The 26,159-nt window shown below is 43.0% G+C and overlaps 2 protein-coding genes across 3 annotated transcripts in view; one reads left to right on the forward strand and one right to left on the reverse strand.

Moving 5' to 3' along the window:
- Nucleotides 1-18,381, forward strand: part of bcar3 (BCAR3 adaptor protein, NSP family member) — a 57,494-nt gene extending 39,113 nt beyond the window's left edge. The window contains exons 6-18 of the mRNA XM_070908267.1: nt 5,949-6,077; nt 7,645-7,770; nt 8,436-8,552; nt 8,801-9,036; nt 9,776-9,876; nt 10,372-10,506; nt 11,356-11,574; nt 11,711-12,354; nt 13,445-13,560; nt 13,964-14,135; nt 14,459-14,570; nt 15,216-15,419; nt 15,507-18,381. Of these exons, the coding sequence (XP_070764368.1) occupies nt 5,949-6,077; nt 7,645-7,770; nt 8,436-8,552; nt 8,801-9,036; nt 9,776-9,876; nt 10,372-10,506; nt 11,356-11,574; nt 11,711-12,354; nt 13,445-13,560; nt 13,964-14,135; nt 14,459-14,570; nt 15,216-15,419; nt 15,507-15,685 (2,490 nt within the window). The 3' untranslated portion in view covers nt 15,686-18,381. The remainder of the gene's footprint in view (nt 1-5,948; nt 6,078-7,644; nt 7,771-8,435; nt 8,553-8,800; nt 9,037-9,775; nt 9,877-10,371; nt 10,507-11,355; nt 11,575-11,710; nt 12,355-13,444; nt 13,561-13,963; nt 14,136-14,458; nt 14,571-15,215; nt 15,420-15,506) is intronic.
- Nucleotides 18,382-24,897: 6,516 nt separating this feature from the next.
- Nucleotides 24,898-26,159, reverse strand: part of fnbp1l (formin binding protein 1-like) — a 38,098-nt gene continuing 36,836 nt past the window's right edge. For both annotated transcript variants that reach the window (XM_070908372.1, XM_070908371.1), the window contains 2 exons: nt 25,727-25,764; nt 24,898-25,181 (listed from right to left, as the gene is read on the reverse strand). In XM_070908372.1, the coding sequence (XP_070764473.1) occupies nt 25,041-25,181; nt 25,727-25,764 (179 nt within the window). In that variant the 3' untranslated portion in view covers nt 24,898-25,040. The remainder of the gene's footprint in view (nt 25,182-25,726; nt 25,765-26,159) is intronic.

The following is a 26,159-nucleotide window of genomic DNA, read 5'->3' on the forward strand; positions in this document are numbered from 1 at the left end:
CACAACATTGACACGACAAACTTGTTTGCTTGTCTTTTGGTACATTGTTGTAGAAATACCAATTATGGAGATATTAGAAACAACTTATGACCTATGTGTGATGTATGATCACTCTTGACAGTCTAGCTTGTCTATATATCAGCTTCAATCAGGAGCTTTACTGAATCAGTATTTAATCAAGTGTCATGTGAGATACAAGTGCGATGATCTGCCTTTTTCTACCTTGTTATCAAGACACTGACTTCTACTCTTGTGAGCAAGTCACCCTTTGGATCGGTTAAGCAGCACAATTTTAAGGATATTAAGGCAAAAAAAAAAGAGAAAAGAAATGAGACTGAATGATCGTGAAACTACACTAAAAGGAAGCTGAAAAGCTGTGTAGCCTGATTCCCTCCCCAGCAGCGATGTCAACACCGTAAGTGTGCAGCGATGCATCACTCCTGGCACCGCAAAATCCCTGCAGTCACATCACACATGGTTTTAAACTTGAAACTATCCAGAGTGCACAGTACATGTACAGAAAAGGATGTGACGGTGCCTAAATCACTGACAATGCCTTAAAAGATTCCCCCTCTTCCTTTATGGTTTACTCAACAGCATATTTTAATTTGGCAAATACCGTTGTGGTTTTCTGTGAACATGATTTAAATTGAGCTGCTTCTCTAACCAGCGTTATAGCATTTTATTTTTATTTTTTTTACCAGCTTTAAGGCTCTTTTATTATCTCTCGTCCTGCACATTCTCAGATTAAAGGGATGTTGGACATCAGGTCAGTGGTTCAGTGCTTTCTTTCTCACATCATGATATAGCACACACAGGATTTGAGTCAATCAGGAGTTATAACGCTAAAAGGTTATTTGTCTTCACCTCACTGAGTTTACAGAGCTTACAGCTTACAGAGCCGTCCGCTGCTTCTGATTGGTCACTGCCAGCTAACACTGTACTGTTACAGCGACAGAGAGAAAGGAGACCTGGTTTTGAACTCACGTATCATCTCCGCCGCCTACATAGACACATTTCAAGAGTTCAGTCTTTTCTTGTGTAAAACCATAGACTGTATAGAAGAAGTGGACGTAGCCACCATGACATCACCCGTTGGTTTGAGGACTACCATTAGCATTTTGGCCGTCGCCGTCTTGGTTTTTTGGAGCCAGGGGTGACCACATTTGGACGGGGCGGTGGAGCTGGGGATCTGAGAACCCAAGGACACTACGCACACCTGCCTATATCGGCAACCTTACTGGAAGTATCAGTACCTTTGTAAATGCACTGACAACAGTACATGGTTACTTACCACCTCTGGTAGTACTCCAACTAACACCCCAGAGATTCAGCTCGGTCAGTATCACGTGATTATGATGACAGTCTTCTTGTCGCCACAGCGATTAGAGACAAACAACCCGGTTCGAAAACTCATGTGCGCTGAGGCTCAATGTCACTGGAGATGTTTCACATTGGCCGGAGTCATTCGCTTGCGAAGGTGTCCGACTTTACGCGCTCGATCAGGAAGCTATGAAAGTGTTCAACTTGTCGGTGCTGAGAAAAGGAAATAAGAGAGGAAAGGAAATGAGGGTGGTGGAAAGACAGGCAGGTCAGCACAGCCCTCTGTACACTTGCTGCTGTGTTGTGGTCCACGCGCACAGAGTGGTACAGTATAAATGCAGCTGCTCTCGAGGATGACATCATATTGCAGGGTCTTATTAAAGGCAGCCTATAAAAAAAAAAAAAAAAACACCATCTCTTGCCTTCCTCTTCCCCCTTTTTCTTCCCTCCCTCTGTCCTTTCTGCTCTCTTCCACTCTTCTGTTCGTTCTTCCTTACGGGCACGACCTATCCATTCCCTCCCTCCCTTTGCACCTCTAGTCGTCCCTCCTAACATGCATCCTGGTCTCCTCACTGCCATGCGTCCCCGTTCTCTACAGCACTCTCATCAGTTCATCAGTCCTGTTGGCAGTATTGCTGCAGAGGTAAAAGCATTTTACTGTGACCGCTGTAATGAATGTAACCGCAGATGTGACTACTATCAATAACAAAGACACATTTCATCTGTTCCTCCAACACCAGCCAAATGAACTGAAGTGAATACAGCCACCAGCTCTTACGTTTTCAGTTCATCCAGTTCAGCTCGCCTCAGTCTAAATGTGTTGTGTAATTCCAGCGCAACAGGAAAAGCATGCTGCCCATGCAGTGCATTAATGGGTGCAACATAGTGCTGCGTTAACCGATGCGTAGCACAGAATAAAAGAAATGAGGAGAAACGAAACAAAAATAAACAAAACTAAAATAAAGGTGATGCAACCTCTAAATCTTCCAAGTCTACCTCATCCTCTCTGGCTCCTTTAGCCTAGAATGGTAAAGAATTGATAATGAAGCGAGCAAGAAAGTGCTGCTGCTGGTGGTCAGGCCAGTGCCACAGTGACATCTGGTAATAGAAGGTATACACTGATGCAATGAGTAGGTTATAGTCTATCTCCATGATTCAAGTGGGTAAAGTGAAGCCATAAAAAAAACAAAAAAACAATGCACAATAAATAAATGATACATTGAATTACCCAGTTTTAGAAAGGTTGAAAGACATTTTTACTTGATATTATATTCGTCCTCGCACTCAAAAGTTATTCTCCTGCTGCAAAGATAACAGAAGCTTTGATCTTGTTTTGTATTCCACTCTCCGGATTGAATGTAATAAATGAATTAACAGATGGTACAAAGACCATAAGGCTGCCAAAATAGCCATTTTCCATTGAAGAAATTAATTAAAAAAAAACAAAAAAAAACAAAGACAATGTTGAGTGTTTCTGCTGCCAGTGACAATTTAATTCGTATTTTTACATTTTATTAACTGATTTATTAAGTGAGTAGTTTGTTTTAAAAAAAAAAACTAGACATCTAGGCTATTAGATCGTACATTGAATCTGTTCTCCATACAGTGAAATCAATGACAGCTCAATTCTACTGCCCTGGGTGCTTTCCACTGCTGCGCCAATACACACAGTCATACAACACAAGTCAGGCTTGCACTGGTCGGCGTCTCTCTGTTTCAAACTAGAAACGAATAACATCAGTGCATGTGTGTTCTATCTGCTCTATTGTTTGCTGTGTAGAAGCTGTAATAGGACACGCTGGTTTCCTGTCATGTATGGAGACACGGAGACCGAGGGCAGAGGGGTCTATTCTAATGACTTTAGAGAGGGAGACAGAAAATATGAAAAAGAGAGGTAGAGAAGCCCCAGAGAGAGAGAGAGAGAGAGAACAAGAGGTATAGAGATGAAAGGATGCACAAGGATTCAGTTTCATGGGGGCGCTTATGGACTTTCCAATTTCATGTACATGGCTCGATGATTCCCTTTGAGTGTGTGTGTGTGTGTGTGTGTGTGTGTGTGTGTGTGTGTGTGTGTCTTAATGTCAGCACTCTCGTAGCTCACTCTGAGCTCAGTCTTCCTCAAACCTCTCCATCCATGCAGGTTCGGATCCGAGTCTATTTCGGAGTCTTCGAGGCTTTAACAGTCAGTGTCCTCAGGCAGTGTTTTAAAGGTCTCTTCACACCAGCCTGTGGAGCCGCTACCAATGATCTCCGGTAGATACGGTGTAGCATTATCATGATATTATAAAACCACGCACCTGGCACCTGCAGTAGAGTAGTATTTCAGGGGATATTTCAGTGTTAATGCCAGAAATATCCCTTATTGGAGCTTTGATGTCACCAGCGATGGCGGATGTGCTTTTATATTTCAGTATGTGTGGCGGAATACACCTTTAAAACGACTGACATTGCTTTTACCAGACACGCAAAATCCTTACTGGTTCATGATGCCACTTTCTAACATGACACTGGTTGTTGTGTGCACGCAAAAAAATAATTGATCAACCTTTTTTTTTTTTTTTTCCTTGGCGGCGGATCAATATAAATACAGATCAAACAAACCCAAAGGCTCTTTTCTTTTGGTAGTATTGTGCATGTACACAAGTATTGACTGTACTTTCCTGCAGCACAGGAATAATGTGAATCCTTAAAATGGCCACAATTCCCCTTTACAGCCAAATGTAAAAATGTACCATTAGAAAATCCAAACAGTGTTGATATTCAGTGTCTAATAATTATTCACCACAACTGACAGTTACCTTTTGTCATGTCAACCTGTGCATCACACCCAGGGACTATAGAGGGAAATGATCCAGTGCAATGAATGTATTGTGCTTTTAAGTAAACAATAAAATAAAAATCAGAAAGCATAAAAACAAATGCAAGATATCTTACATCTGCATGCTACTATGCCAGCACCACTTCTTTACAGCTTGCCAAAAAGCTTCTCATCTCTCTCAGGGAAGTGTATGTGTCACGTGAGCGTGTGTGTGTGTTTATGTACGTCAGGTGAGGGTGTGTATGGAGGCAGGTCCGGGCAGTTGGGTGGGGTCAGGATGATGACATCACATTAGGAGGCACCGGGTGGAAAGCCAAGAGAGGAAAATCACTGAGGACAGAGACAGAGAGAGAGAGAGAGAGACAGAGAGAGGGGGAGAGAGAGCATGTTACCTGAGAGAAAGTGTGAGAAAAGGACGTGTGTGTGTGTGTGTGTGTGTGTGTGTGTGCGTTTGAAAGCGAGCTGTTTAACACTCGGGATTTTAGAAGTTTGTATGTGTTGCTATGAAGTGTGTGTGTTCGAGGAAGGGAAAAAGAGGGAGCGATGCAGAGACCCAGCAGCTGTCATGTAAGTGTGTGTGTGTGTGTGTGTGTGTGTGTGTGTGTTTTGCTGACTCTGCATCCTGTCAGGTCGTTAGCAGACCTTTCTGTCCTACACTCTTCAACTTTGCAAACTTTCTGGGTCTCGCTGTTGGGATTAAACTGACCGATCTGGTCGTTTAATCTCCCCGTCAGCTGCTTTGGAACTCTTTATGTTTTTGGGTGACCTTCAATCAATTAGGTTTTATTATAAGGGTCTAAGGATATTTTGTGTTGTGGATTGCACAGATTGTAAAGTCCCATGAGGCGAATTAGTGCTTTTGGGTTATAGAGATAAATGTACTTGATTTGACTCCACTTTGTCTTTTAAAAAAAGGTCTCAAGCTTTTTGTTTAGGAAGGCTTTTATTTCTGTAGTGTGTTGTGCCTTATCGTGTATTTTTTGAATTGCTGCTGTGATTTGATGTATGCTGTACACTGATACGTCTACTTTGCTTGCATAGCAATTTCGACGTTTTCCTTCCAATTGAACTGAATTAAAAATGAAACTTATTATTAGTAGCGGTAGCAGCAGCAGTATCAGTACTAATAAATGCATGCACTTCATTTAAATTGCTAACTATCTCTAGCGTTAGCTTTGTGACTGAGGTCTGAATGAAAGTGTTGTTTAGTTGTTGCTGCTATGCAGTCTGCTACACCAGTGGTTCCTAAATCTGAGGGGCTCACATAATGATTAACAGTATAGAAAATCAGAAAAAAGGTCATATTTCTGCTACATACAAGTTATAAATTACTAGATCATTTCGCCTCTAAAACCTCTAAAAACCAAATGAATCACGCGGTCAGAACCCTCTAACAAACTCCCCGATGAGAAGTCTCAAGTAGACAAGGAGCAAATTTAAAGGGATCGAATGCCAAAAAGTGTTTCGTCTACTGTTCTTTTTTTTTTTTTTCCCTTTTGCCTTTTCTGCCATGCACTTGCTCTTTACCTTATATAACTTTTCATCTTCAGTGGTCACTCTGGAGTCACAGCTTTAACATATGTCATTGCTGTTCCTGTACCTTTGAGCTTTGACCTCTTGTTTGTTTTAGGGAATAAGGAACTGTTTTAAGGAACTTTTATGATCATTGCTATACTCCTATAATCCTCATATTCATGGTCTGCATAGGAAACGTTCAACATGAGCCGTCATCAGCGCTATGGATGGGTGACGTCAGCAGAAGTCAGCCACGGTATTGAGTTCAGTTTTTGTATGTGTTTCATCACAGTTCTCCAGAGATCAGTTCATCCTGGACTGCCCTTCAGAGAAACTTCACAGAGAGCTGGAGGAAGAACTAAAGATGAACTGCAAGGAGCCGAGAAGCCACGCATGGTACCACGGAGCAATACCCAGACAGGTAATACACACACACACACACACACACACACACACACACACACACCTGAGTCACGAGTCCCTCCCTGTAAAAGCCTGGTTAAAAACTTGTTGAACCAGATCACCTATTATTAGACTGTCGTACTGCCTGCACAGTGCTTACAGGAAGATTATGGCTTAAATAGTGGCCTCAGCAGCAGAGCTGGAGTTATAACATAAGGTCAGTGTATAAAAAGCTTGTTCTGTACGTGTGTGTGTGTGTGTGTGTGTGTGTGTGTGAGAGAGAGATTGTGTGTCCTCTCTGAAAGCCAGCCCCTGAGATGTAATCATTTTTAATAAGCTGCTTCCTTTGACTAAACTAAACTAGCATTATACACGACACAAACACTTGCTTAATTAAAGTCTGTAACTGTGTGTGCAGGGTTGTGTGAGTGTGTGTGTGGCAGAGAAGAGAGGCAGTATATGTAACAACGAGTGTGGTGGATTAGAAGGTAAAGGTTTTCAGCTCAGTCGTTACCCGTCAAAGCCAAAAAATAATGAATGAAGCGTTAAATCTCGTGAATTTTGTGCCTCATCACGTCCCACAGTCCTGCTTTTAACTGTGTATTGATTCAGTGACGTGGATGCTTTATTTAATCTAATGCTGATCATCTATTCCTGACAGCTGGTTAGCGATGACGGAGTTTTGACTTATGTTAGGTTTTACGGTTCCGTGGAGGGCTGCAACTAAAGATTATTTTCATTATCGATTGATCGTTTTCCCGATTAATCGATTAATTGTAGTGAAAAATGTCCATTATGACAAACTCAAATAGCTTGTTTTACCTAACCCTAACAGTTCAGAACCCAAATATAGTGAGTTTACTATCACGAATTACAAAGAAAAGCATCAAATCTTCACATTTGAGAAACTCAAACTCAACAAATGTTTGCCATTTTTTGCTTTAAAAAAGGAATCTAATTATTAATCATTTATCAAAATTGTTGCTGAGTCATTTTCTGTCAGTCGACTAACTGATTGACTAATTGTTTTAGCTCACATTGAAATATACACACATCTTGGGCGTGAAAGTTCATTCTTAACCTTGGAAACGCAGCTTGACAAAAAAATCTAAAACTAATGTTAATCATAACACAAGATCTATATGCTAGCTTTTTCCACCAAATATTTTGGTGTTGTCATGGATAAAGCTCACTGACCTAAGTATAAAAGTGCAGTCGTGGGATGAAATCTCTGGGGGGGGGAAAGGCTAGTGAATGGAAACATTTGTTTTATATGTCTTAAGGTTTAAAATGAGTCAAAGGGCGCATTTCCCACATGAAAGCTGAATTATTAAACATCAGTGTCAATTCATCTGATGATTTTCTAGCCGGATAAATAATGTAATAGGTTGAGGCTTTAAATATCTTTATGTCTTACATAACTGCTGCAAACCAGCCGGCACTGAGCTTATAAAGAAGGTAACGCCATCATTAGATTTAATTAAATGTTTGGACTATACACAAACATGGTGTGCCTGTGTGTGTGTGTGTGTGTGTGTGTGGTTGTGTGTGTGTGCACCCACATGTAATCCTCTGTATTGTTCCAGGTTGCAGAAAACTTGGTGCAGCGTGACGGGGATTTCCTGATCCGTGATTCGCTGTCCAGTCCAGGAAGTTATGTTCTGACCTGCCAATGGCGAAATGCTGCCCAGCACTTTAAAATCAACAAGAAGGTAAGACTACGTACGGATTCATAGAAAACTGAATAACACGCGAAGGTGTATAAAGTAAGACCTTGGTATGGTGGTGGAATTCATTCCAACACTAATATCTCACACAAATTGTACTTTATTGACTTTTAATTAACCAGGAAAGCCTCGCTGAAATAAAATAAAAAAATTTCTTGTGAGTGCTCTGGCCAAGATGGGAATTACAATGAGCTACAGACTGACAACATAAAACAGATAATCAGCACTCACCAAAATACAACTGTAAAATTATAAATAAAATTGCCAGAAAGAATCATATAAAAGAGGCAACCCAAAGCTGCACCTTAAAGACAGCGTACTTTAAAACCATTTTAATTGTAAAACAAGAAGTTGAAAGCTCCAGACTGCGATGTTGATTCTCAGTGGGATCGGCAACCTCAGCAACCCTTTAAGATTGCAGCGTTGCTTAATGGAGCTTTAATTTGAAGAATATTTATAGACGGCCACAATCGTAGGTGCATTGTTTTTGTTACTGGAAACACAAAACTTGTGTATTAGAGCAGAAAACATAGTTCTGCTACACAAAATTGGGTTTATTTTTTTCCAGAATTTGTCGTAATATTTGCTTTTTTTCTTATGAATTACTGTGACTTTTTCATATAAGTAAAGTTTTTTCATCTCTCCTTCAGGTAGTGATGTTGAATGAAGCCTACTCCAGAGTCGAGTACCGGCTGGAAAGGGAAGGGTTTGACAATGTCCCTGCACTTATAAGATACTATGTCGGCAACAGAAAAGCTGTCTCCCAGGTGGGTTTGGTCAAAGTGTTTTTATGGAAAACATCTTCATACTTTATGTGCACTTTATGTCCTCTGCTGATATAACTGGATGTCAAATGCCATTCAACATTTATTTTACGATTGGACAAAATAAACATTTTAACCGCCTCTCTAGACGATTCATTTGTGCCCTAACTCAGCAACTATCCCATTTTTAAGCTTGATATCCTTTATTCCACCGTCTAAGAGTTCATTGTAGTTTGTCTTTTGCATTTAAGGTGGTAGGAGCCATTATCTTCCAGCCAATTAACAGAGGGCTGCCGCTGCGCTGCTTGGAAGAAAAGTACGGGCTGTCCAGTAATCATCGAGAGGCGGGGCTTATGGTGCAGGAGAGGCGGAGTCAGAAGCGCCTCAGCCTCAACATTACCAACGGACACACACACGACAACACACACGCCGTGCACGACAGCACACACTGCCAGGACAATGGCATGGGCCGAGGAAGCCACCTCAGGTTGGCACACAACTAGAAACCCACACAAACACCAAAGCACCAACATTCCTGAGTGGCTGGAATTACGTGTGTTTGCCGTTTCGAGACAACCACATATTGAGAAGTGTAATTTGTTAGATTTGACAATTACCGTGTTAAAAACTGTTGTACTTTTTTTTTTTTTTTTTTTTAGCTCCAAGCTCCGACACAAGGCTATTACTGAAAGTGCGTAGTGGGCTACAGACCAAATAACATGCTGTCTGCTGGAGAGACCCACCTTTACTCTTTCTCTCACACTCTCTGAAAGACTTAAATCAACCCTTTTAATCCCTTCCTGCTTTTAAGCTTTTTAACATGTAGCCTCGAGCTGTTTACATTCATCATCCAGGCAGTCGGCTGTATATCCGACATGTTCCATATGGGTCCTAAGTCCTCTATAAATACAGACATGGTGTATGACTTTTCTGGTGAAAGGAACAGAAGTGTGTAATTTCACGCTGCACGAGAGCACATGGAGCGTGATGTGTGGAGTCCATATCTGTCTTGAGTTTAGAAGCAGAGCGAGGGTAGAAGATAAATGTGTGATCCAGAGTAGAAGAGAACAGCGAGGCAGAGAAGAAAAGAGGGGTATAGGGAAATTCTTACTGTGTTAAGCTTTTAAATCCGTATTTGAAAAAGGTCCGGTTCACTTCTCCTTCATGCATGTTGTGTGTGTAAACACGTCTGTTGATATTAGTTTCCGACATCCCCTTTGATGCAGGTTGAAGGATCGCTGCGGCAGCCAGCCGGCGAGCCTCAATCAGGTCCAAGAGAGGCGGCGACCGCTCAAGGCGCACCAATCGGAGAGCTACCTGCCTCTCGGTGAGTGAAAGTGAGATTCTTAAGGCCTGAGTATGCTACAAACGCGCAGTGATTGGCCAGGTGTGCAGAGGTGTGAAAGTGGAAAAAGTGCAACACTGAATTCTTTTGTGACGAGACACGGGCGGCGGGGTTTCTGCCCTCGCTTTCATGTGTGATTATTTGCACCTGGTATTAACACTTTTGCCTTTATAAAGGGCTTGTTTGTTTGAAGCATACTGAAGCCTTTATTCGCTCTTCATTGTGCTGTACATGAGGTTTATGAAACAAATCTAATTTAGATGATAAAATCTGAAAAAGACAAAGTGGTCTGTGTTGAGACTCATTTTTTCTTCTCTCCTTTCATGTCTCTCGTTTTCTCCTTTTTGTGTTGTTTGATGTGTTCTTCTCGGTTTACGCACCTTTTTCTTCCATCCTTTTCCTTCTCTCTGTAACAACCTTTACTTGTCCTCTGTGTTTTCTGTTGCGTCCTCTCCTGTCGTCTCCTCTTCTCTCCAGGATCCAAACCGCAGCCCCAGCAGCCTCCTGACCCCCTCCTCCCGAGCCCCAACCCCAAGTCCCCAGTCTTTCGGACGGGCAGTGAGCCGGCGCTGAGCCCCTCTGTCCCGCGGAGATCTGCAGAGCTTCTGGCAGGTCAGCTGAGTAGCCATATTATTCACTTGTTGTTCGGGATCCAGTTCAGTATTGTGTAGCCAAATAATGTTCACATAGGCATATTTGAATGGCTTTATTGTGTAAAGTTTTACACGGCGTCAAATTGCTATTCTGTTTGTCTTAATAATGATCAGAAATGTTATTTATGCAGCACTTGCCATACGTACATTAAAGATGTGATACAGTTTGTTTCACAAGAGGTGCAAAATAAACAGAAAAGGGCGCAAAAAGCAGAAACACTGAGAAAAACAAATGATGAAACCTACTTCTACGTCTTCTCACCTACTTTCCTGTCATTTATACATTACTATTTTTATTTGTTTTTGAATGTTTTTTTTTTTTTTTTACTGTTTTGTCTTTTTATTTAAGTCTCAGCAGCTTCTCTTATCTGTTGTAAAACGGAAACACACACACACACACACACACACACACACACACACATCACTGCTGGTAGCAATATGAATCAAGGATAAAATAAAGAAGCCATATTCCAGACCTCTTAATCGGACTTGAAAAATAAAACTGTTAGAGAGCCAATAAAAACCCTGTGGGGCTTTTAAAATTAGCCGCTCGCTATCCCACTTAAAGTGTGCGCTGCCGTTGTTTGCATGCGAATAGGAAATTCAGTTGAACCCTGTCCTCATGCGCTTCAGTCGTACTTGGTTCCTCTGATTCAGATGTCATCATCATGAATAAAGAAAATACCTTATACGGCTCACGGAGGATTACTACGTTGATGGATTCAATTTATAGAATAAACAATCAAGTGTATCTGATTCAACATATCGTGTGGCAACGTGATGACAGTTTTCTTTCATGTGTTTCCAGGCCAGGCCATCCGGGGCTCTGACAGCCAGCTGTGTCCTAAACCGCCCCCCAAACCCAGCAAGGTGCCGCTGGCTCGGTTGCCTCGCTCCCCCTGCCTCCAGCCGCTGGTTCCCCCCTCCAGCTCCTCCAACCTCACAGACTCCACCTCCCCCAGGCTAACCGCGCCTCCCTCGGACTCCACATGTGCGGATGTTCTTGGTTCTGCATGGAGGAGCGGAGGTGACTTTATTTTCCGTGAAATGCATCCACGTTGACTGTTATTTAAAATTGATTTGGAAACGTTCATACTTTTGCACTATTTTAAACATCAAGAGTCAGTGAGCTAATACTTAAGGATGTGATTGTTACTCCACAGCCACCACAGGCCCTCCCGTACCTCCCGTCAAACCCCTGAAGCTCCAACATCAGCTACGGCCTGCAGACTCTCTCAGCTCCTGCAGCTCTGTAGTTTCATCTGCTGAACTGGTCCAGTATTCAGATTCAGAGGCTAAAACAGGATGGACTGAACCCCTGCGGCCGAGCCCTGCAGACCTGAGGTCCTGCAGCCCGCTGAAGTGGGAGGAGTCGCAACACAATGCTGTCACAGACGACGCTCTGGAACTTCAGCCCCCGCTCTGCAGCTATGTGGAGAGACTGAGGAGAGAGGGGGAGGGGGGTAGAGAGGAGGAGGAGGACGACGACGAGGAGGAGGAGGCGGGAGGAAGGAGAGGACTGGACAGAAGCTCCTACCATCACGCCATCGCCGCCTTGGAAAACACCAGCGAGGAAGAGGAGGAGGAGGAGGAGGAGGAAGGCAAGAGGAGGGGAAAAGAGAGGAGCGTTTTCCAGCGGCCGGTCGTTGAGACGGAGTCGAGGTTCCGGCCGGCAGAGTTCAGGTCTAGACTTCTGCCGCCGGAAAACAAACCGCTGGAGATGGTGGTCCTGAAGAGAGCCAAGGAGCTGCTGCTCAGACACAATCACCACAGTATAGCCAGACACCTGCTGATGGCCGACTGCCAGGTACACACACACACCCACACACACACTCACACACTCACACACACACACACACTCACTCACTAAAGTGTTTTTATATGTGGTTACGAATAAATTCTCATGATTTTTCATCACGACCTTTGAAGCCGACACCAATTTGAGAATTTCCAGTCGGAAATGTTTTTCTTCAAGAACTGTGACACAGAAACGTGCTGAGCCGGACATTTTACAGTTGAAAAATAAACTTCAGTCAGTGCTCTGCAGTGGACGGACTATATGATGGCATCGCTGTTCTCCAAATTATAAATGTTCTTTATTGGCCGACATGTAAGAAGATAACTGTAAATCTGCAGTGAATGAATATCAACCTGGCAGGTTTGTCAGTCGGGGCTCTACTGGGAAGTTATTTCCAAGCTGCTCCGACAAGAGAAGCTCCTTTTCTGTAGGGAAACTGCAGGGAACAGTGTTCTCGCCGAGGGGAAAATAAACAATAAGTAAATTGATCTTCTCCTTTTAAAAACCTGGGTGCTTTATATATGTGATATTTGTATATGCATGTGCAAAGATAAACGGACATTTAGAGGGACACGCAGAGTACAAGCAGAAAGTATGCACAACAACATACTACATAAATCATTCATTAAGGTTTTATAGATCAGTTATAAGCCATTAATAAGAACAACTGTCGTGTCGCAGCCAAAAGAGATTTTTCACAACCTGGCAACCCAAAGGCCATTCTTGCTATATTAAAAGCTTCTCCCTGATATATAAAGCATTAGTAAATGATTCACGTGTGTGTCTCATTTGGAGTTAAACATGTTTCCTGGTGCTGCCACACCACACATCCCCCGTGTGTGTGTGTGTGTGTGTGTGTGTGTGTGTGTGTCACTGAATTAGATTTCTGTCCTACAGCTGCAATAAAATGATCCTCATGACGCAGAAGAATCACTCAGAAAGAAAACAACCCTGAACCAAACAAAAGATTATACCTAATCAACACACACACACACACACACACACACACACATACATATTAGATCAACAGAATAGGAGAGGAAGATAAAAGCTACCAAATGTAATAGACGGCCTCTGGTAAACGTTTTTTTTCCTCCAGGTTGCGAGGATACTTGGAGTGACTCCGGAGCTTAAAGGTCAGATGGGCGTGTCCTCTGGGCTGGAGCTGGTGACGCTGCCGCACGGCCGACAGCTGAGGCTGGACCTGATGGAAAGGTACACATCGTGTGCACACACATGACAGCACAAATGTTCATCAGCAAATGTCCCAAACTGTCAAAATTGAACCCAGTGGTTCCCAACCTGGGGGGGTCGGAGCCCTCCCAAGGGGTCCCGAGGCAAATCTCAGGGGTCACGAGCATGATTAAAGGAATAAGAAAGAAGAAATGTATATATATTTCTGTTTCTGATGCACCAGCCTGACGTCAGTGGTGATTCAGACCTGCTGATAAACACGGAGGCTGTCCTGCAACGAGAATGCACTCAGCTCTATTCTGTGAAAACAACCAGACAGCCACCGAAAGATCAGATTAGAAGCCCGAGTGGGAGAAACAAAAACAGGCACGGACATTACGCCGCCATCGGTGCTGATAAATCCACCCTCTGCTCCGTCTCCCAGGCACCACACCACGGCGATAGGCGTTGCTGTGGATATTCTGGGATGCACGGGCAGCGTGGAGGAGCGGGCGTCCACCTTGAACCGCATCATCCTGGTTGCGTTGGAGCTGAAGGACACGGTGGGCGACCTGTTCGCTTTCACGGCCCTGATGAAAGCTCTGGATCTGCCACAGGTAACACACACACACACACACACACACACACACACACGAAACACAAACTTGACACAAACACTCAGAAATGAATGCTTCAAATGAAATAAAATACTGAAATAATTAGTGATAGAACCACATCATAACCTGCCAGATATCATTCACCTGTTTATAATAAATAAGTAAAATAAATACATTTTAAGTGTCGTTCGTTGCTACTTTACATTATTTCCAACTACGGTGTCTTTCTGTTTGGAATAGCAGCATATCTAATGATTCTAAAAGAATGGTTTGATGGTAGTTTGAGACACTTGGAGTTGATGTTTGTCGTCTGCTGTCTGCAGATCAGTCGCTTGGAGGAAACATGGACGACTCTACGAAGGAACTTCACACAGACCGCCATCAGCTACGAGAAAACACTCAAACCTTTCTACAAGAATCTGTATGAGGGCACAGGTACTGAACACACACACACACACACACACACACACACACACGCTACAGTCATAGATGAAATCAGATCACATCAACATGTTGATCGAAGTCTGGAACAGCTCCAACATCAAATCAATAACAGGAATATGAAAAGGAGGATCTAACTTCTGGCTGGTTAATTTCAAAACCTGCACACGGGGACAAAAATCTCTTCTTTTTTTTTTATTCTCACGCTCGCTGAGGTGAGACATTTTAAAACCTACAATTTTTTTTTTAAAAAAGCTGAAAAGATACCTTAATTGTGCTTTAATCACAGCCCTAAATATAAACTCTGGATCACTCGAATCTCTTATTTTATGCCTTTTTTCCTTTTACTTTGTGGGCTCACAAGAGCAGGCAGCTTCAATATACTTTAAATGAAGTGGTTCAACAGCAGACAAACATAATCAACAGGCTTCACTGCGGTCTCCTGATCGTGTATATATATATATATTTTTTATCTTTATTTAAGCAAAAATCTTGTTGAGATTAAAATCCTGAGAGGAAAGTCTCAATACCACAAAAGGGCAGAATTATAATAAAGTCATAATTGTAATATTTCAGTAAGTTTGACCTTGAAAAGGTAATTTGATATGAAATACACCAACCTCCCTCCTCCTCCTGCAGCCTCCTCTCCTCCCGTGGTCTGCGTCCCCCTCCTGCTGCCCCTCCTCACTTTGATGGAGCGTCCATCAATCACACCAGAGGGGGCGGAGCTCTGGGAGACCAGCGACCAGGGCTGTGACATCATGCTGCGCCACCTGGAGGCTGCGCGCGTCATCGCACACAACGCGCAGAGCTACGCACACAACGCACAGGCGATCTTGCAAGGTAAAAACAAGAAAATACGTCTTCATCGTCACTTGTCAGTAAATGTTTTTCCGTGTCGTAAAGTGTTTTGTGGTTTCTGTCTTTTAGGGTTCCCGTGCGATGAGGACCTGCTGGAGGTGTTTAAAACAGACTTTCAGCTGCGGCTGCTGTGGGGAAGCCGCGGAGCTACTGTCAACCAATCGGATCGCTACAACAAATTCAACCTCATCCTCACTGCATTGTCACGGAAACTGGAGCCCCCGCCCAAAACACAAACCTTAATCTGACCTCACCTGAGCAGCAACTCGCACACTGACTCACTTTGGACCTCAGGTGGACCAGAAACCAGCTGTGACGAAGGGAAGAAGATAAACAAACCCCAACGGGGCAGAAAGCTGCAGGGAGTGACCAGAGCTGAGGAAGAGTCTGAGGAAGAGGATACCAAGTTCAAACTTCACGCGCCGACTCTGCAGTCGCTCAGTCGCAGCTGAACGTGATGCTGCGACTAATCCAGCAGCTTTTCACAGTCCTCTTATTTCTCCAGACAAAAGCCACTTTGGCTCCAGACTTTGCTCTTTTTAATCATTTAATATTTCACATCACACACTGATGCTTTGAGCCCTGGACCCACGTTAAACTGGACCCCGTGCTTTGAGCTCTGGACCCACGTTAAACTGGACCTCGTGCTTTGAGCCCTGGACCCACGTTAAACTGGACCCCGTGCTTTGAGCTCTGGACCCACGTTAAACTGGACCTTGTGCTTTGAGCCCTGGACCCACGTTAAACTGGACCCCGTGCTTTGAGCCCTGGACCCACGTTAAACTGGACCTCGTGCTTTGAGCTCTGGACCCACGTTAAACTGGACCTCGTGCTTTGAGCCCTGGACCCACGTTAAACTGGACCCTGTGCTTTGAGCTCTGGACCCACGTTAAACTGGACCTTGTGCTTTGAGCTCTGGGCCCACGTTAAACTGGACCCCGTGCTTTGAGCTCTGGACCCACGTTAAACTGGACCTCGTGCTTTGAGCCCTGGACCCACGTTAAACTGGACCCTGTGCTTTGAGCTCTGGACCCACGTTAAACTGGACCTTGTGCTTTGAGCTCTGGGCCCACGTTAAACTGGACCCCGTGCTTTGAGCTCTGGACCCACGTTAAACTGGACCTTGTGCTTTGAGCCCTGGACCCACGTTAAACTGGACCTCATGCTTTGAGCCCTGGACCTCGTGCTTTGAGCTCTGGACCCATGTTAAACTGGACCTCATGCTTTGAGCCCTGGACCCACGTTAAACTGGACCTCATGCTTGGAGCCCTGGACCTCGTGCTTTGAGCTCTGGACCCATGTTAAACTGGACCTCATGCTTTGAGCTCTGGACCCATGTTAAACTGGACCTCATGCTTTGAGCCCTGGACCTCGTGCTTTGAGCTCTGGACCCATGTTAAACTGGACCTCGTGCTTTGAGCCCTGGACCTCGTGCTTTGAGCTCTAGACCTACGTTAAACTGGACCTCGTGCTTTGAGCTCTGGACCCATGTTAAACTGGACCTCGTGCTTTGAGCCCTGGACCTCGTGCTTTGAGCTCTAGACCTACGTTAAACTGGACCTCGTGCTTTGAGCTCTAGACCCACGTTAAACTGGACCTCGTGCTTTGAGCTCTAGACCCACGTTAAACTGGACCTCGTGCTTTGAGCTCTAGACCCACGTTAAACTGGACCTCGTGCTTTGAGCCCTGGACCTCGTGCTTTGAGCTCTAGACCTACGTTAAACTGGACCTCGTGCTTTGAGCTCTAGACCTACGTTAAACTGGACCTCGTGCTTTGAGCTCTAGACCTACGTTAAACTGGACCTCGTGCTTTGAGCTCTAGACCCACGTTAAACTGGACCTCATGCTTTGAGCTCTGGACCCACGTTAAACTGGACCTCGTGCTTTGAGCCCTGGATCCATGTTAAACATAGCAGACTTAAAGGGAGACGTTGGTTTGGAGATGTTGCTCTTTTTCCCCGTTTTATTTTTTTATTCTGACATTCCAGTTAATCGACTTCTTCCACTAAAAGGAGAAAAACAGATCTTTGATACAAAACCACCTTTGTTGCTTGTTTAAGAAGCGATTAAGTCAAGTTAAAACATATACAGTACGATATAGAAATACATTTACTATTAATAGCAAGGATCCTTTGAGATGATCTACAGTAAATCTTTTCTACTGTATTAACGTAGGAGCAGAATATCGGATTTGTACTCTCTGTACATGTGTAAATGTAGCTACAATTGTCTTTTTCCAGGGACTCCCTCGACAGATGAACATATTTTTGTTTCTGCATAAACCTGAATGAATTGATTTTTTTTTTTTAAGTATGTTAACATGTGAGAGACTAAACTTGTACATATTTGAAATATCTGCATGTTAAAAATGGACTGTACATATTTTCTGTAGAAGACTGACTGTAAAAAAAAAAAAGAAGATGTTGATGATTTTAGTGTTTATATTATTATGAACTACTGTGATATGATTTAATAAATATGATGTACGATCTGCAGAGTAATATACTGAATATCTGCATGTGTTGCAAAGTTATTTTACTCTTGATTTCACATGAACTATCAAACTGAAAAAGGTCACTCATCCGGTTAACAGTCGTGGCTGAATTCGGGCATTTACGTCTGCTTCCTGCAAATGTCACAGAAAACAAATCCACTTTTCATTGCAGCTTATTTTATTAGAACAATATCTTGGAAGAAGGAAAAAAAAAAAAAAAAACATTTTGTTCACAAAGTGTCTGACAACATTCAAAGTAAAATGATGTGCACAACAATATGAGAGAAGTACTGCCATTGGTTATTACAACATACACAACATGGTAAAAACACATTTACATGGATGTTAATATCCTGCAAAATCACCCTGTACCTGCTGTTTTTATTTACTGTGATTGGATGTCGATGCGGATTTGTTTTGTTTTTTTTGTTTTGTTTTGTTTTTAAATGGTTTCATTGTTAGTTAAACGGCTGGAGAGAATCTGTACAAAGTTTCCACAGGACAAAAGTGATCATCAGAGTTCAAAAAGAAGACTAATGTAGAAGAAGACGACGTCTGGGTGGTTTTTTATTTGTTTTTTTTTGCTGGGTGGAAAACAGCACCACGCTCACAGTAGCTTGGCAGGTTTCAGTGAAGAGCTGTTTCTACAAGAACTTACTGCAGACCATATCATATTTAGCATCTCAAAGCTGATTTGTTATTATGTATTTTTGCATAATTAAGAATTACAGCACAGTGGCTATTATAATGCTCAGCTCAGTTTTCTATATGCATATTAATGGTAAAAGAAAAAGAAAACAAAACGAGCTGCTGTGTTTGTGCATTCTTTGATTAAAAAAGGGACAGTACACTCCAAGCACGCCTATGAGCCCACCTAAAGAAGGAAACTGGAGAAGAAAATTAATTTGGAGTGTGCCGTCTGTTTAATGGTTAGTAAAAATGCCCTGCAAGCGTCCTCACAGCAACATAAACACTAATTTATCAGGACACGGAGGCTGTGACTGTGCTGCTCTGACTGCCTTTATCTTACCCATCTTTACCAGAGGATTATCATCTCCACTACAAATACATCTTGCATATCTTGAGCGCACATTTACATTAACAAGCAGGGTTTAGTGCTTAAACCGGTAGGATTTCTTTTTTTTTTTGTCATTTAGCAAACAAAAAGGCTCACTCCAGCTTCTCAAATGTGAGGATTTGTCACCTTTCTCCATTTTAATTGAATATCTTTGGGTTTTGGACTGTTGGAAGCTCTTAAAGCTTATCCACCATTTGTTTTTATGATTTATAGACTAAAACAATCAAAAATAATGAATCAATTATGACAAGACAATTAGTTGCAGCCCTGACTGATTTAAAACAGAAATAGGATTGAAAAGCATGACTGCATTACAACTGGAACAAAACAAAAAAAAAAAATCTTATATCATAGTTTAGTTTTCAAAAAAAGGCCAAAAGAAACTCGTAGTTTCCATGACCATCAGATATGTTTGCAAAACAAAAAGCATTGATGGATCTGTGTACAGGTTTTCGAGGCATCATCATAAAAAGCGAAAACTGACGGACTGAAGAAACTTTAATTTGCACCATTTTGCATCCCCAAGCAAATTAAACCCCATCAGTGTGGAGGGAATCTTAAAAGAGGAGTTTGGGAAACACTTTCTTAGATAAGAAGGTCGGTACCACTCTCGCGCTGGTTGGCTTAGCATAAAGACAGAGACAGAAACAGAGGGAAAACTGCTAGCCTGGCTCTGTCCAAAGGTAACAAAATCTGTGACGCGTGTGTTTAATCCGTGTCGAGCGTGAAAACGTCAAGTTGTGGAAAGCAAATTTCTCACAATGTCAAACTATTTCCCCCAACGTCCGATGCAAACGGTCCCAGACAGGAGAGGAAACGCGGAGAAGCGAGACCGAGAGTTCAAGTAACAACAACTACAGCATCATTCTGTACAATTTCACAGCTTCATCGAAGAAACACAGATCACGACTGAGGCGTTGCCACCTGCTGTTTGGATCGACAAGAGTGGAACCATTAGTGGCATTTTTGTCTTAAATAGCATCAACAGGACGTCAAACTTTACTTCAGATGTGTAGTTTTGTTAAGTCTATTGAAGAGACACAGTGAATGGTTGAAAAACAATCACCAGAAAGACAAATGACGTCAAAGGATCTAGAAAATCATGCAAGGAAAGTTGGTCATTGAGTTACAAAGAGTATAAAAACCATCAGGAAGAGAGAATTACTAGAGCTGTTTTTGTTTCTCGCTGCTACACAGTGGTCATTCATAAAGTTCACTCCTTCAGCAGACAACACACACACACACACACACACACTCATCAATTCACTCACTCACTCAGATTCAAATGCTGTAGTACTTCAGGGCAAAGTGCATCAGTTCAATTCAAACCTTGTTGTCTCTCATGAAGAGCGCTGATCAAACAAAACCTAAAAACAATCACCACGGAGACACATTCAGCATGACGTAAAAGATGTTACTATGTACAAATCATTCAATGGTTAAAAACTAACGTCACGCATGTAACGCAGGCACATTCGCACGTTGATGTGTATGGAAGGGCAAACACTGACACGTTTGTGGCCCGCTTGCCTCTCCATAAATGTGCGAACATGCCGTTGATACATGCGTGCCTGTGTGTCGTCGCATTTGCAAATACAACTGATTACATGGGGGGGGGGGGGGCAAAACTTTTCATGGAGATGTAGTTGAGAGGTGGGGAGGTGGGGCTGAGCCCAGGTGGCTGATGGGAGATGTAGTAAGAGCAGACACATGGGTGGGATAATCCCTCCACAGTAAAACGACATGAAGTTTTAAGGCAGAGTCTGACTGCAAAGACACACCGAAGCTCTTCTTGATGTTCGGCGTCATTAAAAGCGGCCCAGTCCTGCTCCAGCTGAGCTGTTGTTTTGGTGAGGGAAGGCTCCCATCTGCTGGTCGACTGGTGGCATTACAACCCAGAAAGAAAAAGGAGAGGAAAGGTGGCAGAGAGGTCCTGTATTCGCCTGATCTTCCTGCTATCTACCCAATGAGCAGCTTTGATTTTTACCCAGCTGCCGTTTGAGAGACATTGAAATGCAAAAAAAATAAATCATACTCATGCTGGACTTCCATTAAAACATTTTGATGACGGGGCATTCAACATACAACTCAGCCAAAAGTTGCGCGCACACACACACACACACACACACACACTTTTATACAGTTGCGCTGAAAGTCACAGACGAAACACTCGAACATGTTTGGGACACATTCAGGACACGTTAAGGACATGCAACTGTGTGAGGGTGAAGGCAGGCATGAGGAGCAGAGTGGCACAGGCAGGCATCACCAACAGAGCACAGATGATGATGAGAGCGATGAGTTGGGGCAGCGCAGCACTGAAATTGTTAGTGGCAGCAAATACTGTGAGTAAAAACCCTTAAAAAAAAAAGGTGACAAACCCCGACGTTCCCCGACGTTCTGAGTTTGAAATTAACAGATTTTCTCTCGAGAGGAGCTGGAAAAAAGCTTTGGGGGGAAAGTCTGATTCAGAGAATATGGCAACTGGAAACATTTTTAGGAAATGACAAGAAAATATTGAAATATTTTACAAAAAAAGGGTCCATTCTTGAAACAGCAGTTCAACCAAGAAATAGCTCATCACAAAGTTCGCTTACTTGGTATTTTTCAGCCACACCTCATAGCCTTCCTCAGCAGATGAAGTCGCTCAGCAGCCAGGTCGTCCTGACAACTTGTCCCCAAGGGGACTTTGTGATGAGAATTTCTTGTCAAAATGCGATTTTATAACCCATTGATTTGTGTGAAAAATCCTACCAATGCCAACAAAAGAATGGCTTCAATGGCAGCCACTACAAAAGGCCTTTTCCTCCAACGCTCTGGACCAGCACCTACAGGGGAGACTGATGTAATTCATATCATAGGGCAAGCTGTCCTGTTAAAGCACAAGGCAGACACTGAATCAGTGAGGTGGCGGAGATGCTCCTGTCTGTCAGAAAGGATAAATCAACACCAAACCAAACTGCTGTACTGCCCTCTATGAGCTGAAACTTTCATGGATGTTTTACCCTTAGCCACAACCCACTTAGCGAGCTCATAGCAGGAACTGTGTGATTCTGGTATGCAGTTTTAGCTGAAGCAGCAGCAGTTGGTGGTCTGAAAAGGCCTTTTTACAGACACTCCTGCAGGTCAGGGTGGGAATTCTCCAGTGGATGCCACTTTAAATGCCACATAAAATGATATTAGTGCCTGTTTTGGGCTTCTTCTTTTTCTTTTTTTTCCTTCTACTGATGATCCTCCCTACTTCTTCTAGTATCCCAGAATGCTTTGCCGATTGTGTACATGTGAGCATGCAGACATGCAAACCTGCCTTTCCCTCTCTGCCTCTCTCTCCCCCCCCCCCCCCCCACCCCCCTCATCACTCTTTCTTCGTCACCCCCACCACCAATAATCAGCAATCAGCGTGAGCCCTCCACCAGCCAATCAAATCGCCCGGCCACCCTGCAGCCCTCAGGAACCTGCAGTCACATAGAGGAGAGAGCCAGTCAATAAAAGACACCAAGAGACACAAGGCGTTGCATTTGTCTCTCACACACACACACACACACACACACACACACACACACACACACACACACACACACACACACACACACACACACTATTGAGGTTGAGGAGGAAGTTTGTGTTTTAATAGAATAAAAGTGTTCATAAGGAGAGACTGTCTATTTACTGGGATTTAAAGGAGCAGACATCAGCTTTTCCATCAGGGGGGGGGTACATTTCACTCTCCTCAGTGGAAAAAGGGAAGGGGGAAAAAAACGCGAAACATTTGAGGTATCGTGCTGCTTCTGTCTGTTTATGTCATCAACAAGTCAGAGCAGCCAGGACGATCCTTCTGTCTTTTGTCTCGGAGACAAACTGATGAAGGAGACTCGAGGTCTGTGGTCATGAAACACACACATAATTCATCCATCCATCCATCCAACTGTCAAGATATCTCAGTCCTGACCGACAACCTGACCGACAGCGCCATCTCTACCAGTCTGAAACAAAAGCTTTTGAAGCATTTCATGCATCAAGCAAAGAATAAAACGATTCAAAACGGCTAGGTTTGTGACCGTTCGTTACTTTTTGCGGCCTCCCATTTAAAACACATTTTACACAGAAATTGTTGCCAGTCAGCCGTTCTCTGCACAGTATTTGATTCCGGCTCTCTTGTTTGTACTACAAGGCGTTGGCTACATTAATAACCCTTCAGACATGACTATGCTGAGATGGACAATGTGACTGTGAAACAGCTGCAGTGGAGGATTAAACCATCATGGATACCAACGGAAACTGCAATGGTCAGAGCGGTTTTTAATCAGTGACTTAAACAATGACCAAGAACAGTCTGTTTATGAGTGCAAAACAACATAAGATACGCGATTTGTCAGTGAGAATTATAAGAATTATTCTCACAGCCTCTTTTAACTGAAGTGAAACTCTTCTCACACTGCACTTTGCTACTTCATTTAGATTTTAGAATGAAATAAAACAGCTGATGATATTCTAGATGTTCTTATTGTCAAGAAATACCATAAAAAGACCAAAGCCAACAATCTACTGATCCCACTAACAATTATGATTTGTTTACTCAAAGGATGATGTAGCTTATTCCTCTGTGCCACTGCAGGAAACACTATACTGGAAAAGTGGTTCCCAACCTGCGAGTCAGGACCCCTCAGAGGGTCCCAGGAAAAATCTGAGGGGGTTACCAGATGATTAAAGGGCTAAGATGCACGCGATTTGATTTATTTGTTTTCTGACTATTCATGCTTTTTCTTACGAAATATACTGGATACTTTGATCACCTCAACTAAAAATCCTTCAAATAAAAACAGCAGTACATGAAGGAAAACACTCATTTGACTTAATAATTAATGCATTAATCTGAATGAGTATGGAGTTTAAATAAGATACTGATATCAAAATGCCCATTTAGTCGTCTTTTAATCACACTGGCATGTCTTTTACTCTCCAGTAGGAACCGACGGGCTTGGAAACCGAGAGCCACAGACAGGGTGGGGAGCACCGATAGTATTGAGAAAAACTAACACGTTGTTGGTTACGGTCCTTTCGTGGGATTTGTTGACAATGAAGAAATGCAGAATAACACCGGCCTTATCCTTTCAAAACGTCCAGCTTCAGCTGTGAAAGGACACAAAATAGCCAAAAGACTAAACTCCTGTAACAATGTCCAGTGTGGAGACGGTCTATCTCTACCAAGGCTGTGTAAGTGTAATTCCACCTTTAGTGTGATGGCACGTATAACACAGAAAAACAAATGTGCATGTACACACACACACACACACACACACACACACACACACACACACACACACACACACACACACACACACACACACACACACACACACACACACACACACACACACACACACACACTATAATCAGACAGAAATAAAAACAGAAAGAAATCAGAACATCGTCAAATTACGTCGACACATGAACCCAAAGAGCTTAAAATCAGGGAGTTTAAACGTCTCCAGTTTAAAAAAAACAAAAAAAAAAACACATCAAATTAATTGAAAGAATGAGTAAAAATAAAAATTAATTGTTTCTAATATATTACTTAAACACTTTGATCAATAAAGAGGTGGTGTAGCCTGGACATGGGGCTCAAAACAGCAGTGAAGACATCTTTCACACACACACATACACACACACACACACACACACACACACACACACACACACACACATCAAAACGCCTCATGTACAATATACCAATCACTCAAACACCATCACATTCAAGGTTTTTTTTCCTATTCGTCTTTTTGTTCAGACACTCACCTCTGGAACATCAGTCCCACAGATATGAGAGGAGGATGAGGACGAGTGATTACAGGGTTAGAGGAACAAACAGGAGGAGGGTGGAGGGACAGGATGGAAGTCAGAAAAAGGGGAAAACAGATGAATGTCCATGCAGGTGTTCAGATGTCTTTTTGCTTCCTTTCGTAGTGTTATTTTTGAGGGACAGAAAGCAGAGATGGAGAGGATGACAGACGGGTGAGAGGACACAGTAGCTTCAGATGTAGGTGACAGCACCTTTGCTGTTTTTCTCCATGGTGATTTCTACGTAGGAGGTGGGAACGTAGCCCTCCTCTCCGCTCTGCTTCCTCGCCCTCGTCCAGCCGTCGCCTTTATCCTCCTCGATGATGTACAACACCTGCAAGGGAGGCGATACCTTTTAACTACAGCAAAGCAAAAAGATATCATTTTAAGGCCCTTTGGCTTAGTTTTTTTATTTCGATGACAATCCCATCCTTCAGATCATTTTCAAATCATACACACGGGGGCTTTAATAAGGATAGCGTAAGGCAACCTCATTTTCTAAAACCAGCAGGGCACTGTAGCTGTTAGCATAACATCACTGAAACGGGAGGAAATAGTGCTTTTGTTGGGGACTATTGGGGCAGATTAATCCACATTTGGTGCCACAGTCAAAATAACAGTGTGTGTGTGTGTGTGTGTTCATCATAATGAAGTCACGTGCCACTCAGTGTTACAGTGTGGCTCACTGGTGTGTTTTGAATCGTTTTTGGACGACAATGGTGCACTTTGAGACAGAGGAATAAGCTGTATAAAAGGCTTTAGATAAACAGGTAATACTTGTCAGTGTGACCGATGCATTGTCTGCATGCGGCCCTATCATTAAAAACAAACAATAAAAGACGAATTTAACAAAAATAAGAATTAAGAAACAAGCATCACCTCATCTTCTGCCATCACCAGTGTCCCCTCGTTCTGACCTGAGAGTCAAACAAACCACAGTGACGTTAAAAACACTCCCTGAAACTACCTTTTGGGAATTTTGGTTTTTACGTTGGCGCACAGAAGCGTTGCATCTTGTTTGCAATGAGCACGGATAATGCCTCAGGAATGTCAGATGTTGTTAAATCTTTTCGTGGACACTCTGAAGGTCCTCGGCTCTCGTCAACAATGTTTCTTAATTTTCAAAATCATTAAAGCGCGCCAATCTGGGAACTGACCGCGTTACAGCTACGATACCTGATAACCGTCTTTCTATCATGTTAACTTGTAAGATGCCTAACCTGCTTTGTCTGTACAGGTAACCATCGCTGGCTTAATGTCAGACAAATCTAAAAGTTCCACTGCTGCTAACATTAGACGTTGGCTTTACTGC

The sequence above is a fragment of the Enoplosus armatus genome, chromosome 7 (assembly GCF_043641665.1).
Source record: "Enoplosus armatus isolate fEnoArm2 chromosome 7, fEnoArm2.hap1, whole genome shotgun sequence".
Lineage (NCBI taxonomy): Eukaryota > Metazoa > Chordata > Actinopteri > Centrarchiformes > Enoplosidae > Enoplosus > Enoplosus armatus.